This window comes from Solanum stenotomum, chromosome 1 (assembly GCF_019186545.1).
Source record: "Solanum stenotomum isolate F172 chromosome 1, ASM1918654v1, whole genome shotgun sequence".
NCBI lineage: Eukaryota > Viridiplantae > Streptophyta > Magnoliopsida > Solanales > Solanaceae > Solanum > Solanum stenotomum.
This window is the reverse complement of record NC_064282.1, coordinates 26,849,872-26,870,860: the sequence shown is the minus strand read 5'-3', so window position 1 is coordinate 26,870,860 and position 20,989 is coordinate 26,849,872. Positions and strand designations below refer to the sequence as shown.

The window sequence follows — 20,989 nt, the reverse complement described above, 5'->3', positions numbered from 1 at the left end:
TTACCACCATAACAATAATCACAAATCATTCTTGAAGCACTATTACTAGTCGCTAATATATATCATCAACCATCATCAATCACCATCATTCATTACTAATATTATCATCCATCAACTGTCACTAGCCAACATTACTGTCAATCATCATTATCACTAACTATTACTAACAATATCATTAGTTCAATTGTCAATCATCATCTCTAGTTATCACTTTCATCAATACACCAGATAATTTCTTAAGAATATTTTATCAATATAATATTAAATTAATTATTTGATATTTAATAAAGACAGATTTATATATTCAAATGTCGAAAAAATAAATTATTTCACTCATTTAATATTTAAATTTTAATACTAATATGTCAACATTCAAATTGGTTTGAGATTCAAACATTTATATCAATACGATTTTTCGATTCTTCTATCGATTTTAATTTATTTATTTTTGTAAAATTTTACTTTTTTGATATTGTGTTTGGTGTAAGTGTCTCGGTTCTTCTGTGTACTGAAAAAACTGAATTTTTATTAATTATTTTTAATAATCTGAATTGTATTTAACTTTGGCTCAAAACTTTTTGGTCCATTTTTATAAATCTCGTTACTCTTAATTATCATATATTAATTCATATTTTAAAGAAATCGAAATTGCATCTAATATGAGAACGGTAATATCTAATTAATATATGTAAGTACTTTTTTTGGTTAATGAATCTTTTTGTGAGAATCGAATTTGCATCCAATTAATGTATGTTTGGTCTATAAAAATGTACATTTCTAGGAAAAATATTTAATTTTTAAAAATATATTTATTTTTTTAAAAAATTAAATAATTTGGTCTAAAAGTATAAAGTTTTGATCTTATACTTTAATGATTTGATGCTTATTTTATTTATTTTTTACACTAAAAAAATTATTTTAAAAAACATCAAATTATATTTGAAAAAACAAATAAAATTAATTTGATTTGATGTTCGATACACATTTTTTCAAAATGAAAAACCAATAAATCAAATAAAAATGAGATAAGTGTCAAAACACACCTAAACTGTTCACCTTTTTTGGGTTTCATACCTAAATAATTGAGAGTATGTTTCATACATAAACTATCATTTTATTAGTTTGAGAAACATATCTTGGTAATGGGCTATTGATTTAACAGTTTTGATTTTTTTTTATTATCGGATTATCTGTTCTTAACGATTTGAGGTTTTTTCTTAATGGGTTAACAAATAACCCAATAGTAAATTAATAAATTATATTTATACCATTTTGGTATATAAAGTCCTTGACTTATAGTTTCATATTTTTATTTATGTCAGTCTCAAACTTTCGGTTATTTACAATGTGTTAGTGTTGTTTTTAGCAAGATACAATATATCAACTCATGTGCATGGTTTATTTGGTTTGTCACCACGTTTCTAAGTGACTTTCAATTATTTATTTTTTGTGTCAAATCTTAACGGTTAAACCAATAATCGAACCGATAACAATCAATAACCAATAAACCGATGCGGCGATAATCAATAAGCTAATATCTTAATGGTTCTTAACGGTTCAGGATGTCTACAAACCGATAACGATTTGTTGAACTGACAGACTTCAAAACTGAACCGAACCGATCGATATGCAGCTCTAGAAGGGGTGGAGTGGGGTAAGAAAAATATTTTACATTTTATTTTATAACTTTTTGGGAATATTAATACTTTAATCTTTAACTTTAACTAATATTAACAATTTATTTAATTTTTGTTATGAAATGTTTTGTCCATACAGAGTATGATGTGATAATTTTCTTAAATAAAAAGACAATATATTACACAGATCACGATGAAAGTGTAATAAAAGAGAAGTATATATATTTCACAAATAAATAAGTTATAGTTAAATATGAAACTTGCGCTCCCAATAATAGTATGAAACTAAAAATATTTTAATCTTTATCTCGATAAAAATTTGATAAAATGAATGGAAGAATTAAACACCCATCACTATAGTGCCACCATACAAAAATGCGGATAACTATGCTCAACATTTATAGAAAGATTCCAACTAGTTGTAGCAGACAAAGTTGCTGGTCCTATTATGTAGCAAAATTGTTAGAAGCTATTTTTTTTTCTTCAGAAGATTGAAATTCACCTAACAGAATCAAGAATCAGAGCTTCTGCTTTTGTAGTGATGAAAGAGAAAGAGGCAATGGTGTTTCTGGGTTTTTTAGGCAAAGCAGTTTTAATGATGACTGTAATTTCAATTTTTGGGTGGAATGGAGTAAAGGGCCATCGGGTTCTTTTGGATACAGACATGGGTACTGATGATATCTTTGCTCTATTGTATCTTTTGAAGCTTAACCCATCCCAAATCGACTTGCAGGTTTACTTTCACTTCACTCTACTTTATATTTCAATAAAAAATATAGTAGTAATTTGCATGCCCAATTGATCCTACTAGAGGAGACAACAACAACAGACCCACTGTAATCTTACAATGGGGTCTAAGGAAGGTAAGATGTATGCTGCCTTACCCGTGGTATATTTATTGGGTAGAGAGGTTGTTTCTGATTGACCCTTAGACAACCCTCCTTATTTATCAGAGTTTGGGACTGGCAATGTGAACAAGCTCTATAGTAAATTATTGAGAGAAGTATTGAAAATTTACCTAAACTTGATGCAAATTATTATTTTCATAATCGAACTATTGACATAATTAAAAATATTCCTTTGCTTGACTAGCTGTACTTAAATACACCTCTGATCTTGCAACATAGGTGAAATACACCCCTAAATTCTCGCCAAATTTAGAGGTGTTTTCAACTCCATGCTCTTACAAGAGTTTGAGATCACTTGCTATGTCATGTGACAGATCGAGCGTGTATCAGTGTGTATCTATGTTTAGTTAGTCAAGTAGAGGGGTGCTTTTAAGGCTGTTAGGGATGGCAATGGGGCGGTTGTGGGGCGGGTTTAGTCAAACCCACAAAATTCTCAATCTACCTCGCCCTGCCCCACCTCACTTAAGATTTTTTTCTTATTTTATTATTTACCTATACAAACATTTCAAAGTTTATAAATCACTATTGTTATAATTAGAATAGTTTAATAATTGATTTAAAACTATTTTATTAGGCTATTAACCAACAAAATTTTCATCGATAACTATTTTATAAACCCGCTCCATTAAATTGTTTACTGCTCCGTATTTTTCAATGCATCATGTCTTTTTTAATTTAAGGTTGGGACTTTCTCCTAAAGAATATGTTTTTATCATTTTCTTTATTTAATATTTAATAGAACATGATAGTTTATCATTTTTAGGGAATAAATTCTTTCATTATTTTATGATTGAATATATTATTCTTGCCTGAGGCATCTCATGTAAATACATATTTAAATGTTCATTATTGCAAAGCTGGTTATCTCCTAGAGTTGCTCAAATGCAGATTGTAAAACTGCATTAATAAATATTGGAGGAGACCCGCACACACATAATTTTAAAATTTTGATCCGCCCCGCCCCACACTTGCTTAGAGATTGACCAGCCCCGCGCCACATAGCCTTAAACCCACCCTGCATCCACCACTCCCCATTGCCATTCCTAAAGGCTGTCAATAGTACAGGGATGAAACTAATAATTTGCTCCAAGTTCTCGGGTATTTTCATTACATTTCTCTAAATTATTTAATCTGGCAAACTTTTGGTTTACAGAGATCCCAGTAATAGGTAATAGGTACCAACAATTAATGCATGCAAGTTGACCTGCCAACACTGTTATCTCAAAAAGGGAAAAGGTTGTAGCCTGTATAGTGATGGTTCTATTTCTTGTTCCTTCGTCCTTGAGATTGAGATATCAGCTATACTGATCCCTTGACTTCACATAATCTGTTTGTGTAGAATGTGTTTGTTGTAGGAAACCTCATGTCATGTTAAAAGTTGTGTATGTGCTACGAGCTTCGTTGTGAGACTGAAGTAAAGTATTTGCATTCTCTAAATAAAATTGTTCTTTAAACAAGAGTCATTTTCTTTTAAAAGTAAAGTAATCATTTTATTGGACCAAAGAAACTCTTAAGTTTGTGATTTGAGTATTATCAGAATCCTTATACAAGTGTCAGCTTCCATATCCAGGAGCCTTTACAAAACTCAATTCCGATCTAGCTCAGGGAATCTAGAAAACTATCTACATCATGTAAGCTCTGCATTTTTCCCATGCCTAATGGGGATAAAGTATCACATTTTCAGTTTGTAGATGCTCTCTTTATCTTCCCAACATTTGAGATTCCTTCTTTCCACAAGTAACTTTTCCTACCCGTCTTTTAATAGGTAGACTGAACTAATTGCTCATTCTTTATCAGAAAAATTCTTTAAACAGAAGTCACTTTTTCGTCCCTTCTTTAGTTGAGTGCTGGGATCTTTCAAACTTGTAATTGTCGATTTCTTATCTTGGCTTTCATGTCATGATTTGAAATATTTATTATGCTAAGGTAGTTATCTCATTCATTGTGAAGATATTCATCATTCTTTCTGTTACTCATAAAACTCATGTAAAAATTGTTCGAAGCAAGGACTCTGAATTTGTATCTTCACTTACTCTGTTGAAGTAGTCTTTGCGGATAGCAGGCCCCTCTGACAGTTTGGGCTAATTGTATCACCATTTCATAAAATAAGGTGTCATAGAGAAAATTAGTTGAGTATTCTTTTTGCTGCAGGCAGTAACTATTAGCACAAATGCATGGAGTGATGCAGGGCATGCTATTAATCAAGTGTATGACATTCTTTACATGATGGGGCGCGATGATATTGCTGTTGGTGTGGGAGGTGAAGGTGGAATACTTCCTGATAGTACCATTCTGCCAAATGTTGGAGGATATCTGCCTATGATAGATCAGGTGAAGAAAGGTTTTCTGAGTTTTCGACTTTTCAATCAATTCTGCAAGTTAAAAATATTTCTAGTACTGTAAAACAAAATGTTTAGTTATACATCTGCAATTTCTTTTCCTTTTTCTATTTTTAATGTGCTTCTAGCATCTCATTGTTTTCCTAAGGGAAATGGTACAGCTGGATATTGTAGATATAGGCAAACTATTCCTGTGGGTCATGGAGGACGTCTGGACATTGACTCAAATTATGGGTTTCGGAAGAGCTTCCTTCCACAGGTAATTTCTTGCATTGTAGATATAGACAAGCTATTTGTGCTGGAAAGCGAATAAAATCATATTTGTAGAGGATAAATTGTAATTCAGTTTTTATTATATTCATTAAAGTGCCGAGCTAGGATATATAGTAAAACAATCAGTTTCCTCCCTCCCACCTCTTTAGTTCATGCGATACAGATGCTCAATTCTCTTATGCAGATTGATTCCAACTCTGTGGTTATGGTTCAATTCTCTTCTTTTCTGGCTATTCAAGAAATGATGCATCACATATGTTGCTGTTTACCTTCCCCTTTTCCTCTACATTTTCTATAGAATAGATCTTTACCATTTCCAGAGGATTTCTTGCTTCAGTTCAGTAATAAGTGCCAAATTTCGGCACCTCATGACTAAGTCACCTCCATCCCCTCAGTACCCTTGGCCTCTTCTTGCTTCACTCAAACACCAAAGTTGTGCCTGAGACTAGTCTTTCCACAGTACGCTTAGCACTTGCAACAGGTGCATGGGAGATTAGGGGAAAGGCTGGAGAAAGAAACTTTTTGACTGCAAAAGGATCATGTCTCACTCAAATGTGTCTGTGTCTGGTCTCATGATAATTTGGGATAAGGTATCTAGTGTACTACTTTTTTTCATGGGTAAAGAATGGGATCTGATTGAGAATTGGGATGTGATGGGTCTAAATGAAGGTGAAATGGATATAGAGGATTGATATAGGGGACTAGGCTAGCTTGGATTGTCTGTTGGTAAAGAAATGGGATTTAATTGATGGAAAAGGAAAAAAAAAAGAATGTGAATCATAGTCTTGCTTTATGTTGATAATGGCTGAGCACAAGATTAGTTTTGTTCCTCACAAACAACATGACTTGATGAAACATAATCTCATCATTTCTTATTTTCCTTCTGCACTTTTTAATAATTTTTTTTCTGGATAAAAACTTTACTATTTCTTATAGAACTTGTAAACAGGGCAAGAGAACATATTCACCTCTTCGACAGGCAACAGCTCAGAAAGTAATGATTGAAATGATTTCAGCTGGCCCCACAGTAGTTTTTCTTATTGGATCACTTACAAATTTTGCTTTGTTTCTTCTAAGTAATCCACATTTAAAGAAAAATGTTGAGCACATTTACATCATGGGGGGTGGCATAAGGTCAAAAAACCCTAAAGGAACAATGTGGTGACCGTGACAATTTATTTACAGATTTCACAAGCAATCCATATGCAGAGTTCAACATATTTATGGATCCTTTTGCTGCATATCAGGTATTACATGTACCCATATGCGTTAAGTTGTGAACTCCTTTGTTTCGATATTTGTAGCCATATGTCTTGCTAATCTTAATGAACAGGAGCTGTTATCATTATATTATCTTGCAGGTTATTCATTCGGACATTCCAATTACTATTGTCCCATTGGATGCCACTAACACCATTCTTGTGAATAAAAACTTTTTGGAGACCTTTGAGAAGAATCAACACACCTATGAAGCACAATACTGTTTCAAGTCTCTGAAAATCATTCGCGATACATGGTTCGATGACCAATTCTATAGGGTAACAATCCAGGAATATAGAACTTAAAATTCTGTGGTACTAAAGACATTTGTTTGATTACTGAGGAGAATGTGATATACGCGGAGTTATTTTATGTGGGACTCATTTATGTCGGGTATATCTGCTTCAATCATGCGTAAACAACATAACCACCAAGGAGAAAATGAATTTGCTGAAATGGAGTATATCAATGTTACTATATCAATGTTACTGTAGTTACTTCAAATAAGCCATATGGTTTATCTGATGGATCAAATCCATTCTTTGATGGTAGTAAAACTCCAAGGTTCAACTTAGAAAGAAATGGAGTTCACAGCGGCCATGTTCAGACGAGACTTCGTGATCCTTTTTGCATAGTCAAGAACGGAAGGGGCAGATGCCAGGTGATTGATTGTTTCTATCTGAAATATGATTTCCTCTTTCATCTTAATAACAGATGATATGTTGCATCTGTGGAAAAGGTTGGTCCTTCCTGTTTACCGAAGTATGATATTTATGTTTTCTATCAACTAGTATGAGAAATGAAATAGTAGTGTTGTTCTTCTTCTCTATGTTCTTGCATTACTATTCATTTCTGATACCTTTCTGTATTTCATACTTGTTCTAAATCGATGACAATTATCAGGATGGTTATACAAAAGAAGTTAACAAGCCAGGAGGAGTGCCTGTTCTTGTTGCTGTCAGAGCAAAACCTAATCGAAATGCTAGCAGCATATTAGACAGAGAGTTCTCTGTTAGCTTTCTGGATGTAAGTTTAAAATTAATTTCTCAGTCTGAATTGGTTGGAACTTGTACATGTCTCTTTCTGAATCAGACCGAGCTGAAGTTTGCTTGTGGCATTTTGCATTACAGTTTTAACATAGTCAGCAGAAACCAATGCTATATTGCTCGTGGTTGCAGGTCTTAAACCAAGCAGAACACACTGGAAGATTCAATTTCACCACACAATTTCCTTATTACAGAGAAGCATTTTACAAACCGGATCTGAGGGGAAAGAATTTCGGGAAGAATCTTGTTTTTGATATGGATATGAGTGTTGGAGACTTTCTATCTCTCTTCTATCTCCTCAAATTACCTGTAGAAGATATCAATCTCAAGGTAAATTGGCCTTCCATAAGTTGTGTTCCATCTGTTTATGCATAGTCCTTATTGTCAATGAGATCCTCGACTGAAAATATTAAGAATTTAGTTTTTGATCAGACATTGGTTGTAGTTGCAGTAAATTTCCTCAATCAGAATGTCACTTTATGTTTAACTAAATTCTATTCTGTTCAATTTTGGGATAAAACTGTTGTTAGCCGTCATGAGAATTGTTTTGCGTCACTTTTGTGAGAAACCTATTGGGGAAACATAGTTGATTCCACAGGGATAATTTATTTTTTGTCATAATTAATTGATGCCTTTCAATGTGAAACAGCTTCTTTTCAATAATTCAGGCTATAATAGTGAGTCCGACTGGCTGGGCAAATGCTGCAACAATTGATTGTGTATATGATTTGCTTCACATGATGGGTCGTGACGACATTCCTGTGGGCCTTGGAAATGGATTTGCAATGAACCAGTCTGATACTGTTTTCTCTACCGTTGGAGACTGCAGATACAGCAAGGTTATCCCACAAGGTAGCGGTGGATATCTAGACTCGGACACTTTGTATGGTTTAGCTCGTTCTTTACCTCGAAGTCCTAGGAGGTATATTCTCTACTCTGATAGCGTAAAGAATATATTCCCTTGTGCATTCATGAAATTTGACAAACATTGACATATTACTTTTCTCATTTTGGTTATATAAACTTTCACATGTTTATCATCTGATATAGCATTATACAATTAAAACATTCCTGATATAACAGCCATATAATAATACCAGATACACAGCAGAAAATTCTGTAAAATTTGGAGCTCCTCGAAATACTGATCATCCTGAACTCAGTCAACCTCTAGCATTGGAAGTATTGGAATCAGTGGTGAAATCACTTGATCCTGGATCGAAAATTACTATTTTGGCGAATGGCCCATTGACTAATATAGCAAAGCTTATTCTGGAAGGAAAGAATACAAGCAATGTTATACAGGCAAGTGTTCTTCCATTCTTGTTGTCTTTGAGGAGAGAATAAAGACAATTTACTTCAGTTAGGAACCAGATGTTAATATATACATCGTGACTCGACTGTGAGAATTTAGTTGCAGATCCTTCTCTAAGACCTCAGGTAGACTTTCCTCTCATAAGCAAACTTCCTTAGTCAGTCAACTCCCTCAAATTTCATATTATAAACATATTAAGTCACCCTTTAGCTTAGATTGCTGTTTTATCCCGTTGTGATTCATCTCTATGTAAATCCTTGCCATATCAATGACTGTTTTGCTTCATGGGTTGAGAATTTGAGATATCCATCATAGATATTTCCATTAATGTTTATCTTCTGAATTTTGATGCAGGATATATTAATTGTTGGGGGACACATCAATTATAATAACACCGAGAAGGGAAATGTCATCAATGTTCCTTGTAACAAATTTGCGGAACTGAATACGTTTCTTGACCCTTTTGCTGCAAAAACAGTTCTGAGTTCTGAACATAATATCACTCTCATTCCACTTGGAATGCAGCGGAAAGTCAGTGCATTCCCTCAAATTCTTGAAAAACTCTACTTGAAAAGGACACCAGAAGCAGTCTTTGCCAGGCGCTTGATGTCAAGGTTGTATTGCCTGCAAAAGCTCCATCCTGCATACCAACATGTGGTATATAATTCTCATATCAATTTCTCATTATGTTTCCTTGTCACCTGGTCTTTTTGCTATATATTCCAAGCAATTTGTTTGGTGATATTCATAACAGATATATCGTTGCAATAATTGTCTGAGTTATTTCAAACTCCACTTCCTAATATTTCAGGATATGTTTATTGGTGAGATCCTTGGTGCAGTAGTAGCTGGAGATCTGTCAGCACTAAAATCTGATGAGCAAAATGCAACAAGAAGCTCAATAATCAAAAGACAAATAACAGAGAAGAAGAAAGAGAAGAGAAAACAGTGAAACTAATTTTCAGAGAAGGAGTTGCGGGTTCTTTTATTTAATACGTTTAGTGGCCTAATATAGGCTTACAAAAATTTGTGGAATCATAATCCCACTAAACTACTTGCCCTAAACTCTAGGAAAACAAATTTGCACTAACTACAACTAGGAAAATATCAGGAACTAATTAACTAACAAAGTGACAACTAACAGCTAGAAAATAGCTACTGCAAGACTTAGTCAAACTAAAGAAAATATGCTAATGTTGTACGACTTTAACACCTCTTCTCGACATCAGCTCTAGTCTTAGCAATGCCTAGCTCCTGACGAAAACTTTCGAACTTATTGGCACATAAGCCTTTTGTGAACAAGTCTGCAATTTGTTGTTCTGTTTTAATATGCTTCAAGTTGATCTCTCCTTGTAACACTTTTTCTCTGATGAAGTGGTAATGTATTTCCACATGCTTAGTCCTTGCATGAAAGACGGGATTTTCAGCTAAACTGATTGCTGACTGATTGTCACAGAACAAGGAAACTGCATAGCCAACTGGTTGCTTTAAATCTTTCAGCAGCAGCATAAGCCATGTACTTTCTTGAGCAGCAACTGCTGCTGCCCGATATTCAGCTTCTGTTGTTGACAGCGACACCGTTGGCTGCCTTTTGCTGCACCAAGAAACTGCTCCAGCTCCAAGCTTAAACACAAATCCAGTAGTTGAACGACGAGTATCATGATCTCCTGCATAGTCAGAGTCGCAGTAACCAACCAACTTGCATTCTTCACTTCTTTTATACAGAAGACCATAACCAATTGTACCTTTCACATATCTTAGCATTCGTCGAGCAGCCTCCATATGGTGCTTCTTTGGATTGTGCATGTAGCGACTCATCACACCAACTCCAAAAGAAATATCGGGTCGAGTCTGAGTTAAATAAATCAGACTACCTACCAATTGCCGATACTTTGTCACATCTTCTAAATCTTTTCCTTCGTGTGCACACATTTTGACATTTGGTTCAATTGGAGTTGCAATTGGCTTGCACTCCAACATTCCAAATTTCTTCAACAAGTCTATGGAATACTTTCGCTGATGAAGAAAAACTCCTCCTCGAGTACGATCAACCTCCAAACCAAGAAAATGATTAAGCTGTCCAAGTTCTTTCATATGAAATCGGACAGATAAATTTTCCTTCGTTTGGATGATTTCTTCTTCATTATCCCCAGTTACAATCAAATCATCAACATATACTAGCACTATAGCTAGCTTCCCTCCATCGACTTTGACAAACAAACTTGAATCTACAGATGTAATTAAATAACCACTTTGAGTTAAAAATTCAGCAATTTTACCGTACCAGGCCCTTGGCGATTGCTTTAATCCATAGAGCGCCTTCCGCAGCTTACAAACATATCCAGGGTGCTCTTGACTTTGGAAACCCATTGGTTGAGCCATGTAAATCTCCCGATCCAGCTCCCCATGTAAAAATGCATTTTTAACATCCATCTGCCACAAATTCCAATCTTTGCTAGCAGCAAGTGCAAGTAAGACTCGCACAATTGTAAACTTCGCCACTGGACTGAAAGTTTCATCATAATCCAAACCATATTCTTGAGTAAATCCTCGAGCTACCAAACGAGCTTTATACCTCTCCACCAACCCATCTGTGCGACGTTTTATTTTATAAACCCATCTACATGATATAGGTTTCACATCTTTTGGCTTCGGCACAAGTTCCCAGGTTTGATTTTGTTCTAGTGCGGCCATCTCCTCATCTATTGCTCTATTCCATGCTAAGTTTTGAGATGCTTCTTCAAAGCTTTCAGGTTCTTTTCCAGATTCATCCTCTATTGTTGCTGCATTGGCATATTTGGGGTTTTGTCTCCGAATTCGTTCTGACCTTCTCATCTCGGATTGTGGAACAACTGGTACTTCTCCTTCATTTGTTTCACCAGCTGGTACTTCTCCTTCATTTGTTTCTCTGCCTTCACATGTTGGCTGGTGAACAATTGATTGCCCAAAATTATGAGTTGCACCTTGTTCAACATTGGCATCTTCACTTGATCGAATATAAGTAATTTCCAACTTATTTCTCAGATCAGTTTGGTCCGGTAATATCTCCTTTTCCGCAGACCACCATGAAGAGGTTTCATCAAATACAACATGTCGTGATGTATAACACCTTCCAGTTGTAGGGTCACTACATTTCCACCCTTTTCTTTGATTATCATAGCCTATAAAAATGCATTTAACAGCTTTCTTGTCCAATTTGCTACGTAATTGATCAGGTATAAAAACATAGCATACACATCCAAATACTCGCAAATAACTGACATTAGCTTTCATATTCCACAACTTCTCAAAAGGTGAAAGAAAACCTAACCTTTGTTGAGGAAGTCTGTTGATGACATATGATGCAGTCCTCATTGCTTCTGCCCAAAATCTTCCTGGGACATTCTTGGCATGTAACATAGTGCGACATATTTCTGCTAAATGCCTATTCTTCCTCTCTGCAATGCCATTTTGCTGCGGCGTGTAGGCACAAGTATATTGATGGTGAATTCCATATTCCCTTAGGTATTGAGAGAACTCAACTGAGTTGTATTCCCCTCCGTTATCTGTTCTTAAACAACAGATTTTCTTGCCGACTTCTCCCTCAACACTTTCCCTAAACTCTTTAAACTTAGAAAAAGAATCTGATTTTTCTTTCATAAAGAAAACCCAAACATACCGAGAGAAATCATCAATAAAGGTCAACATGTACTTCATTCCACCAATTGATGATTGCTTTACCGGTCCAAACACATCCGAATGAACTAATTGTAGTGGTTCATCGGCTTTAAATTTGGATTCTTCAAACGGCAACTGGTGAGCTTTACCATACTGGCATCCTGCACAAACAACATCTGCTTTTACTTCAAGCTGGGGAAGACCCTTGATCATTGACTGCTTCATCATCACAGTTAGCTTGGAATAACTCACGTGAGCCAATCTCATGTGCCACAAATCTGCAGTCTCATTATTTTTTGTCTTATTTACGTATGCAGACTCTGCAGACATCACATACACTGATTCTAATCTCCTCCCTTTCATAATTGGATTTTCTAGGTTCTTGAGATCCTGATATATCCTCACATCATCAGGACCAAATAGAACGTAGTTTCCACATGTTGTTAATTGTGACACTGAAAGCAAGTTTTTCTTCATACCGGGAACATGATAGACATTTTGAAGTGACATCTGGTTGGTCCCATGCTGAAGAGAAACTGTCGTCTTACCAATATGAGCTATCGGTAATCTTGAATCATTGGCTGTCACCACAACCCGACTACCCTTGTACACTGACGGGTTCTGCAACTTTTGCTTATCACCTGTCATATGATTTGCACAACCTGAATCAACGATCCAGTCATTCTCATGATCAATTGATTTAGATATTGTCGTTGTAAGTGCTAAATCCTCCTCTTCAATAGCAAAAAAGGCTTCAGCATCCCAAACATCTTCACTATTCTCATTTGAATTTGAGGTAGCAGCGTTACTTTCCACGGGCTGTTTCTTGAACCAACAGTCCTTTTCCATATGACCCTTCTTCCCACAATTGTAACACTTCCCTTCGAATCTTTTATTGTTCTTTTGATTCTTCGGAACTCCCTTTGAGCGAAAATTTTCATCTCTCTGAAAACCTTTCTTCTTAGACCCACCAGCAGATTGATGCTTGATGTTCCTACTTTTGTTGGTGTAGAGGGCTTCTTCCTCATTCTTCACCGAGAGTCCTGCCATTTGCTTTGCCATGGCTTCTTGACCAGATAGCAGATTTTCAAATTCAACAAGTGATGGTTGTGTTGGCCATCCCTGTACAGCAGTAACAAATCCTCTGAATTCAGGTCTCAAACCATGAATAATAATTCGCTTTACCCTGGTTTCTCCAATTGGCGCTGTAGGATCCAAATCTGAAATTTCACGGCATATCTTTTTGACTCTATGGAAGTATTGGGCAATCGTTAAATCACGTTGATTAGACGATAACAACTCGTTCTCCAAGAGTTGCAGCCTTGCATCATTCTTCTTTGAGAAAAGTGCAGCAAGTATGCCCCATGCTTCCTTTGGTGATTTAGCATCACGAACATGCTCCAACACATCCTCATCGATTGTTGTTTTCAGCGCAAACATTGCTTTGCCTGCTTTTATCTTCCACTTACGCAACGTTCCATTTGCATCCTCTGCCTCCGGTTGTGCAACTTCGCTTCCGTTGACAACTTCCCAGAGATCTTGACCTTGCATATAGGACATTATACATGTTTCCCATGTATTATAATTCTGATTATTGAGCTTTTTGATTCCGCCAACTGCTTGAAGGTCATTCATTGTGCTGGCTCTGATACCAAATGATGAGCAAAATGCAACAAGAAGCTCAATAATCAAAAGACAAATAACAGAGAAGAAGAAAGAGAAGAGAAAACAGTGAAACTAATTTTCAGAGAAGGAGTTGCGGGTTCTTTTATTTAATACGTTTAGTGGCCTAATATAGGCTTACAAAAATTTGTGGAATCATAATCCCACTAAACTACTTGCCCTAAACTCTAGGAAAACAAATCTGCACTAACTACAACTAGGAAAATATCAGGAACTAATTAACTAACAAAGTGACAACTAACAGCTAGAAAATAGCTACTGCAAGACTTAGTCAAACTAAAGAAAATATGCTGATGTTGTATGACTTTAACAAAATCTACCTTTGAATTGAAGAAGTTAAAAGTGAGTGCTACTGGAGTTGAATCTGAAGATGGCGAAATCAGTATTGATAAAGAGCACGGAAAAACAGTAAAAGTATTGGAGAGTGTGGATCCATCAGCTTATTACAATGTTTTTGCAAAACGACTTGGGGATAAAACGCTGGCAGCTGTAATTGGAAGCTTCAATGAGCAGAGAAGAATTTGGAGTACACCATCTAATTCATCTAAAATTTAGCAACAAATGCAAAGTTTCACATTCAGAACGTGAGCACTATATCCGCATGGTTTAACAAGCAAGCGTTTTGTTACATTTAGAGTTACTGGATACGTATTTGTGTTGATGGAAGGTGATTAAAAAAAATAACTTGAGAACAGAAAATATAGAGTAAAACAAAGACAATACACGAGAAAAGAATAACTTGGCTTCTCAACTGACTTACACTGCTGCAAGGAGTCTTTTTATAATGCAAAAATACAGCAACGGCTAAAGCCAAAAAAAAATACTTCACCAAAAAATTCTCCTAAAAACTAGATAACAGTCCACGTTTTAAAGTACTTCCTAAAGACTAGGACAAACATAACAGTAGGCATCTTATTTACTAACGTGACTTATTAAAAACTAACACCCTCCCTTAAACTGAAAGCTTTCAAGCTTCAGTTTAGAGTCAGCTTCTTGAACTCTTCCATAGTGCCGATACCCATCAACCTCCTGAGATTTTGAAAAAGCAGAAACTTGAGAGGTTTAGTGAAAATATCCGCCAGCTGGTCTTCACTTCGGCAATGTTTCAACTCTATCGTTCCTTCATCGTTGAGATCTCGCAGGAAATAATACTTCACATCAATGTGTTTGCTTCTTCCATGTAACACTGGATTTTTAGATAGCTTGATAGCAGAGTTGTTATCACAGAAAATTGTAGTTGCTTTTTCTTGTTTAAACTGCAGCTCTTCAAGAATTCTTCTCAACCAAACAGCTTGACAAACACAAGCTGTAGCAGCAATAAATTCAACCTCAGTACTTGATAAAACGACAATCTTTTGCTTTCTGGAAGACCATGAAATAGCCCCTGTGCCCAGCATAAAAACATAACCTGATGTGCTCTTCCTGTCGTCTTGATCTCCTGCATAGTCACTATCAGCAAAACCAAGCAAACTTGATTTCTCACCCTGCTTATAGAACAAACCAACATCCTTAGTTCCTTGTAAGTAGCGAAGGATTCTCTTGGCAGCTAGCAGGTGAATTTCGGCGGGGCTCTCCATATATCTACTTATAAGACTTACAGCATACATGATATCGGGCCTTGTGGCAGTAAGATACATCAAACTACCTACAATTTCCTTAAACAATGTGCTGTCTGCAACATCTCCTCTTCCAACTTTGTTTAGCTTCAGGCCGAACTTAACGGGAGTATTGACTGGATTGCAATTCTTCATCTTGAATCGGTCTAAAATTTCCCGTACATATTTCTTTTGGGAAACAAATATACCATCATCAGATTGCACTACTTCTAAACCAAGAAAATAATGCATCTTACCTAGATCAGACATCTCAAATTCATCCATCATGGACTTTTTAAAATGAGAAAACATGGCACTATCATTCCCGGTAAATATAAGATCATCAACATATAAACACACAATGAGCATTTTTCCTGGTTCTTCAAATTTAACAAAAAGAGAGTGCTCATATGGACATTTCAAGAAACCAACCTTTTGAAAGTAAGTCTCGATGCGACTATACCAAGCTCGCGGAACTTGTTTTAGTCCGTAAAGAGCCTTTTTCAACTTGTATACCTTATGCTCAGATCCAATTTTAATATAACCAGAAGGTTGCTCGATAAATACCTCTTCCTCCAGGTATCCATGTACTGATTTAACATCCAACTGAAAGATAGGCCACGAATTTTGTGCCGCCAATGCAATTACCATTCTGATGGTGTCATGCCTTGCAACTGGTGCAAAAACTTCTGTGTAGTCCACTCCATGCTCTTGCTTGTATCCCTTAGCCACCAATCGCGCCTTATACTTGTCAATTTCACCATTTTCCTTGAGTTTCGTCTTATAGACCCACTTGACACCTATGATTTTGTGCCCCTTGGGAAGATCTGATAACTCCCAAGTGCCATTTCTTTCAATTGAATCAATCTCATCATCCATGGCTTTACGCCATTTCTCCTCTTTGACAGCAATCTCAAAAGTTGTAGGATCGCAGTCTGCAAACAATGCAAAATGGGAAGCATTTTCATTAACATCAATCCCTGTTACTTTAAAATCCATCATCCACGCGGGCCTTCTGCGAGCACGACGAAGAGGCTGATCAGCTGTATCAGTCTCTTCCAAAATTGATGCTGAACTTTCAGCAGCTGCACGAGGAGAAGTTTCAGAAATATCGGGTACAACTGATGGTGAAGTTTCAGCAACTTCTTGAGTAGAAGTTTCAGAAATTTCGGGTACCGCAACTACTTCTTCGACTTCATTATTAATTAGGATTGGAGTAGACTACTGCATATTCCAATCCCAAGTTCTTTCTTCATCAAAAACGACATCTCTGCTGGTCACAACCTTTTTTGTCAATGGATTGAACAACTTGTACGCCTTGGATGCCTCGCTAACTCCAAGAAAAACACATTTCTCTCCTCTATTATCAAGTTTCTTTCTTTTTGCTTCTAGAACATGTGCATAAGCAACGGAACCAAAAACTTTGAAGTGGTCTACTGCCGATTTCCTCCCGCTCCAAGCTTCTTCAGGTGTCATATCTCGAAGAGCAAAAGTGGGACTTCTGTTCAAGATGTGAATGCTCCAATTCACTGCTTCCGGCCAAAATTCCTTTGGAACTCTTCCTCGAGCCAACAAGGTACGAACCATATTGAGAATGGTTCTATTCTTCCTTTCCGCCACACCGTTTTGCTGCGGTGTATATGCTGTTGTGAGCTATTTTCGAATGCCGCGAGTCTCACAAAATTCATCAAATACCTTAGAGCAATATTCTCCTCCACGATCTGTCCGAAGGTTCTTAATGGACTTTCCAGTTTCATTCTCCACACGAGCTTTGAAGCTTTTAAATACATTAAAAGCCTCCAACTTTTCTTGCAGAATATACACCCAAGTCTTCCTGGAATAATCATCAATAAAGGTAATAAAATACCTTTTACCACCATTCGAAATTGGGTTGATTGGGCCACAAATATCTGAATGCAGCAGCTCCAAAACACTACTCGCTCTCCACGACTTCCCTTTTGGAAATTGAGAACGATGTTGTTTGCCAACAACACATTCTTCACAAACTTGAGAAGGAGTGATGATTTCTGGAAGACCTATCACCATCTTTTTCTGTTGGAGAGTTCTTAATCCACCAAAACCCAAGTGACCATATCTAAAATGCCACAACCATGAAGGATTTCTCACTTCTGCCATATAGCAAGATTGAACATTTTCAATATTCAAAGGAAACAATCTGTTTTGACTCATTTTCACAAAAGCAATAACTCCTTTGGAGGGATCAGAAATTTCACATGCATCATTTCTTAAGGTGATTACATACCCTTTTTCTAACAGTTGACCGGCACTTAACATATTGCTTTTCAAAGCTGGAACATAGAACACATTGGATATGATTTCCACACACCCATTTTTGGTTCTAAAATTGATATTACCCTTTCCCATCACATTCACAGTTGAAAGATCACCAAAACTAACTGTCGACCGGAAATTTTCATTTAAAACAGTAAAAGAAGACTTACTTCCAGTCATGTGGTTACTGCAGCCAGTATCTACATACCAAATAAGTTGTTTCTCGGGCTCGTTTCCAGCATGAACCGCCATCAACAAGGTTTCTCCTTCCTTATTCTCAGCAAAATTTGACTTTTCTTCTTTCTCATTAGGTAGCCTTGTACGACATTCGGAACGATAATGACCAAATTTATGGCAACGATAATATTCTACCTTGGATTTGTCAAAATCTCTCCCTCTGCCTTTGTCGCAGTCATTATTGGCTCTGAAATTTCGATTGCCATCTTTGCTGCCTTCATCTCTATATCCTCGATCTTCTTTTCCTCTTCATCTACCTCTACCTCTTCCCCTAAAATTTGAGAAACGAGTATTAGTAGAAGCCTTCAAAGCCTGCTCTTCGGAAGATGAACTGCTGTTCATCTTTTGCTCATGTACCAACAAGGAACTTTGCAATTCGACAAGCGATAAGTCATCTATATCTTTTGACTCCTCAATGGAGCAAACGACATAGTCATACTTCGGTGTCAGGGAGCGCAATATCTTTTCCACGATTGTGACATCGGTCATCTTTTCACCATGAAATCGCATTTTGTTGCTTATCTCTATTGTTTTAGCACAATAACTCATTACAGACTCTCCATCCTTCATCTGCAAAGTCTCAAAATCCCTTCTCAAGGCTTGAAGCTGTGCGCGCTTCACTCTAGTAGTGCCTTGATATTTTTTCTTCATCGAATCCCAAATATCCTTAGAAGTTTCTTTGCAAAGAATAGTTTCTAGGATAGGACGATCGATAGCCTGAAAGAGATAATTCTTTGCCTTCAAATCTTTCAACTTTCTTGCTTCAAACTCTACCTTTTGAGCATTCGTTAAGGTTTCACCTTCCGCCGGAGCTCCGATTCCGTCCTCGATAATTGGCCAATACTCCTTTGACCGCAAGAAATTCTCCATCAGCATACTCCAATGGTCATAGTGACCATCGAAACGGGGAATAACTGCTTGAACGTAATTGTTCTCCAAAGCCATAAGCTAGCGAAATTGCTCTCTGTTTTTTTTTGTTGTTGTTGGATCTATTGGCTCTGATACCACTGATAAAAAAAAATAACTTGAGAACAGAAAATATAGAGTAAAATAGAGACAATACACGAGAAAAGAATAACTTGGCTTCTCAACTGACTTACACTGCTGCAGGAGTCTTTTTATAATGCAAAAATACAGCAACGACTAAAGCCAAAAAAAAATACTTCACCAAAAAATTCTCCTAAAAACTAGATAACAGTCCACGTTTTAAAGTACTTCCTAAAGACTAGGACAAACATAACAGTAGGCATCTTATTTACTAACGTGACTTATTAAAAACTAACAGAAGGTAGCTGTGATAAAATAGTGGAGATGAGGTCTTAACATGATTCATATGATCAATTGTTGTGTTGATTGGAGACTACCAATTTCAAAAATTTGTTCAGTGCTCTTCTTGCTTTGCAACTGTTATAACAATCACTAAAATGAATCCCTTCTTCATGTCTTCATTTTTTTTTCCCACACAACTCTCTAATCTCCATCTCAATTTTCTCATTTATGTTTTAAAGTGTTGGCAACAATTATTAACTTTCTTAATTTTTATTTTTATTTATGTGATAGTAAGATAATGGAGCCAAATACCATACCATTTGGCAAATGTGTATTATTATTATTACAAGAATAGGCTCATTTGAGCCTATTTAACGTGATTCACTTATGCAAGATTAGCAATACTCACAATAAAATAAGTTTGTCATAATAAGTCTTCGAATAAAATAATATTCACCTACTAATTAATTTTTTGAATTTCTTAAATGATCATCCAATTTATAATTAAGTTTTTCTTTATTTCTTAATAATCTCCGTGTCAAGTCAATATTATTTTCTTTAACCAAAAATATAAATTTTTATAGGTAAAATATTCTCCTATTTACCTTGTAAACTCAGTCAATAGGAGTAACATCTAGTTGATAAAATAGGTTTTATTATTAAACCAAATAAAAGGTAGATTTCTTTCAGGAATAAAGGGGTGAAAATTGGTGTAACTAAATGATAAGTAGCAATAGTAACCGTCTATGCACTCCTAGTCCTATTTTGTGTAGAAAAAAAGTAAGGTTAATTTGCAGACGGTAAAGGTTTATTTCCAAATTTATATATTATATATATTATATATAATTAAAAGCAAGAAAGTCTAGCCTATAATTATGCCAAGTGGTAGTGCAGTAGAAAGACAAGTGGCAGTTTTATGACAAAATTAGTTTATTAGGTAATAATTAGTTATTGTTTTTTAACAGCTTTTTAAAAATTCAAATTGCAAAGAAACATTTAAAATCAAATAGTATATTAAAAATTAATTAAAATTATTTATTTAAAAATAATATGATCATTTTTAAAATTGGGAAGTTAGCAAGCCAAATAAAACTCACTTTCACGTTTTCACCAAAAAATGCAGTTTTAAAACTGATAGTTATATTTTGTTACAGTTTTATAATTTCAAATTCTGACAGTAAATCATTGTGATGAAATGATGATTATCCTTATAAATTATGATCACGATGACTACATCCCCACGTCTCAAATTTCACAAACTCCACGTATTTCTTATTCTTTTTTTCCCTGCACACACACATGCACATAATAATTACTGTTTAAAAATAGTTACTGTTTTTTAGGTAGTGTATGCACATTCTTTCCTTAAAAGCCTAAAACCGTGTAACATAATTCAAGGAATGTTTATGATTTTTATTTATCATCTTTGTATTTTTTTTTTGACAACATTTATCATTTATCATCTTTGATATCACTTT

At 35.6% G+C, this 20,989-nt stretch overlaps 2 protein-coding genes across 2 annotated transcripts in view; one reads left to right on the top strand and one right to left on the bottom strand.

Annotated features, from left to right (window-relative positions):
- Window positions 1-20,989, bottom strand: part of LOC125858923 (uncharacterized protein At4g15545) — a 954,564-nt gene that overhangs the window by 769,016 nt on the left and 164,559 nt on the right. The gene's annotated exons all lie outside the window — the stretch shown is intronic.
- Window positions 2,117-19,626, top strand: LOC125858838 (nucleoside hydrolase 4-like). Its single transcript, XM_049538626.1, is given in 16 exon segments — window positions 2,117-2,370; window positions 4,697-4,876; window positions 5,033-5,143; window positions 6,107-6,309; window positions 6,311-6,404; window positions 6,519-6,695; window positions 6,780-6,890; window positions 6,893-7,078; window positions 7,321-7,443; window positions 7,596-7,793; window positions 8,132-8,385; window positions 8,564-8,768; window positions 9,133-9,435; window positions 9,590-9,652; window positions 14,437-14,785; window positions 19,531-19,626. Coding segments are annotated over 15 exon segments (2,637 nt in total). The 5' UTR covers window positions 2,117-2,178; the 3' UTR covers window positions 14,674-14,785; window positions 19,531-19,626.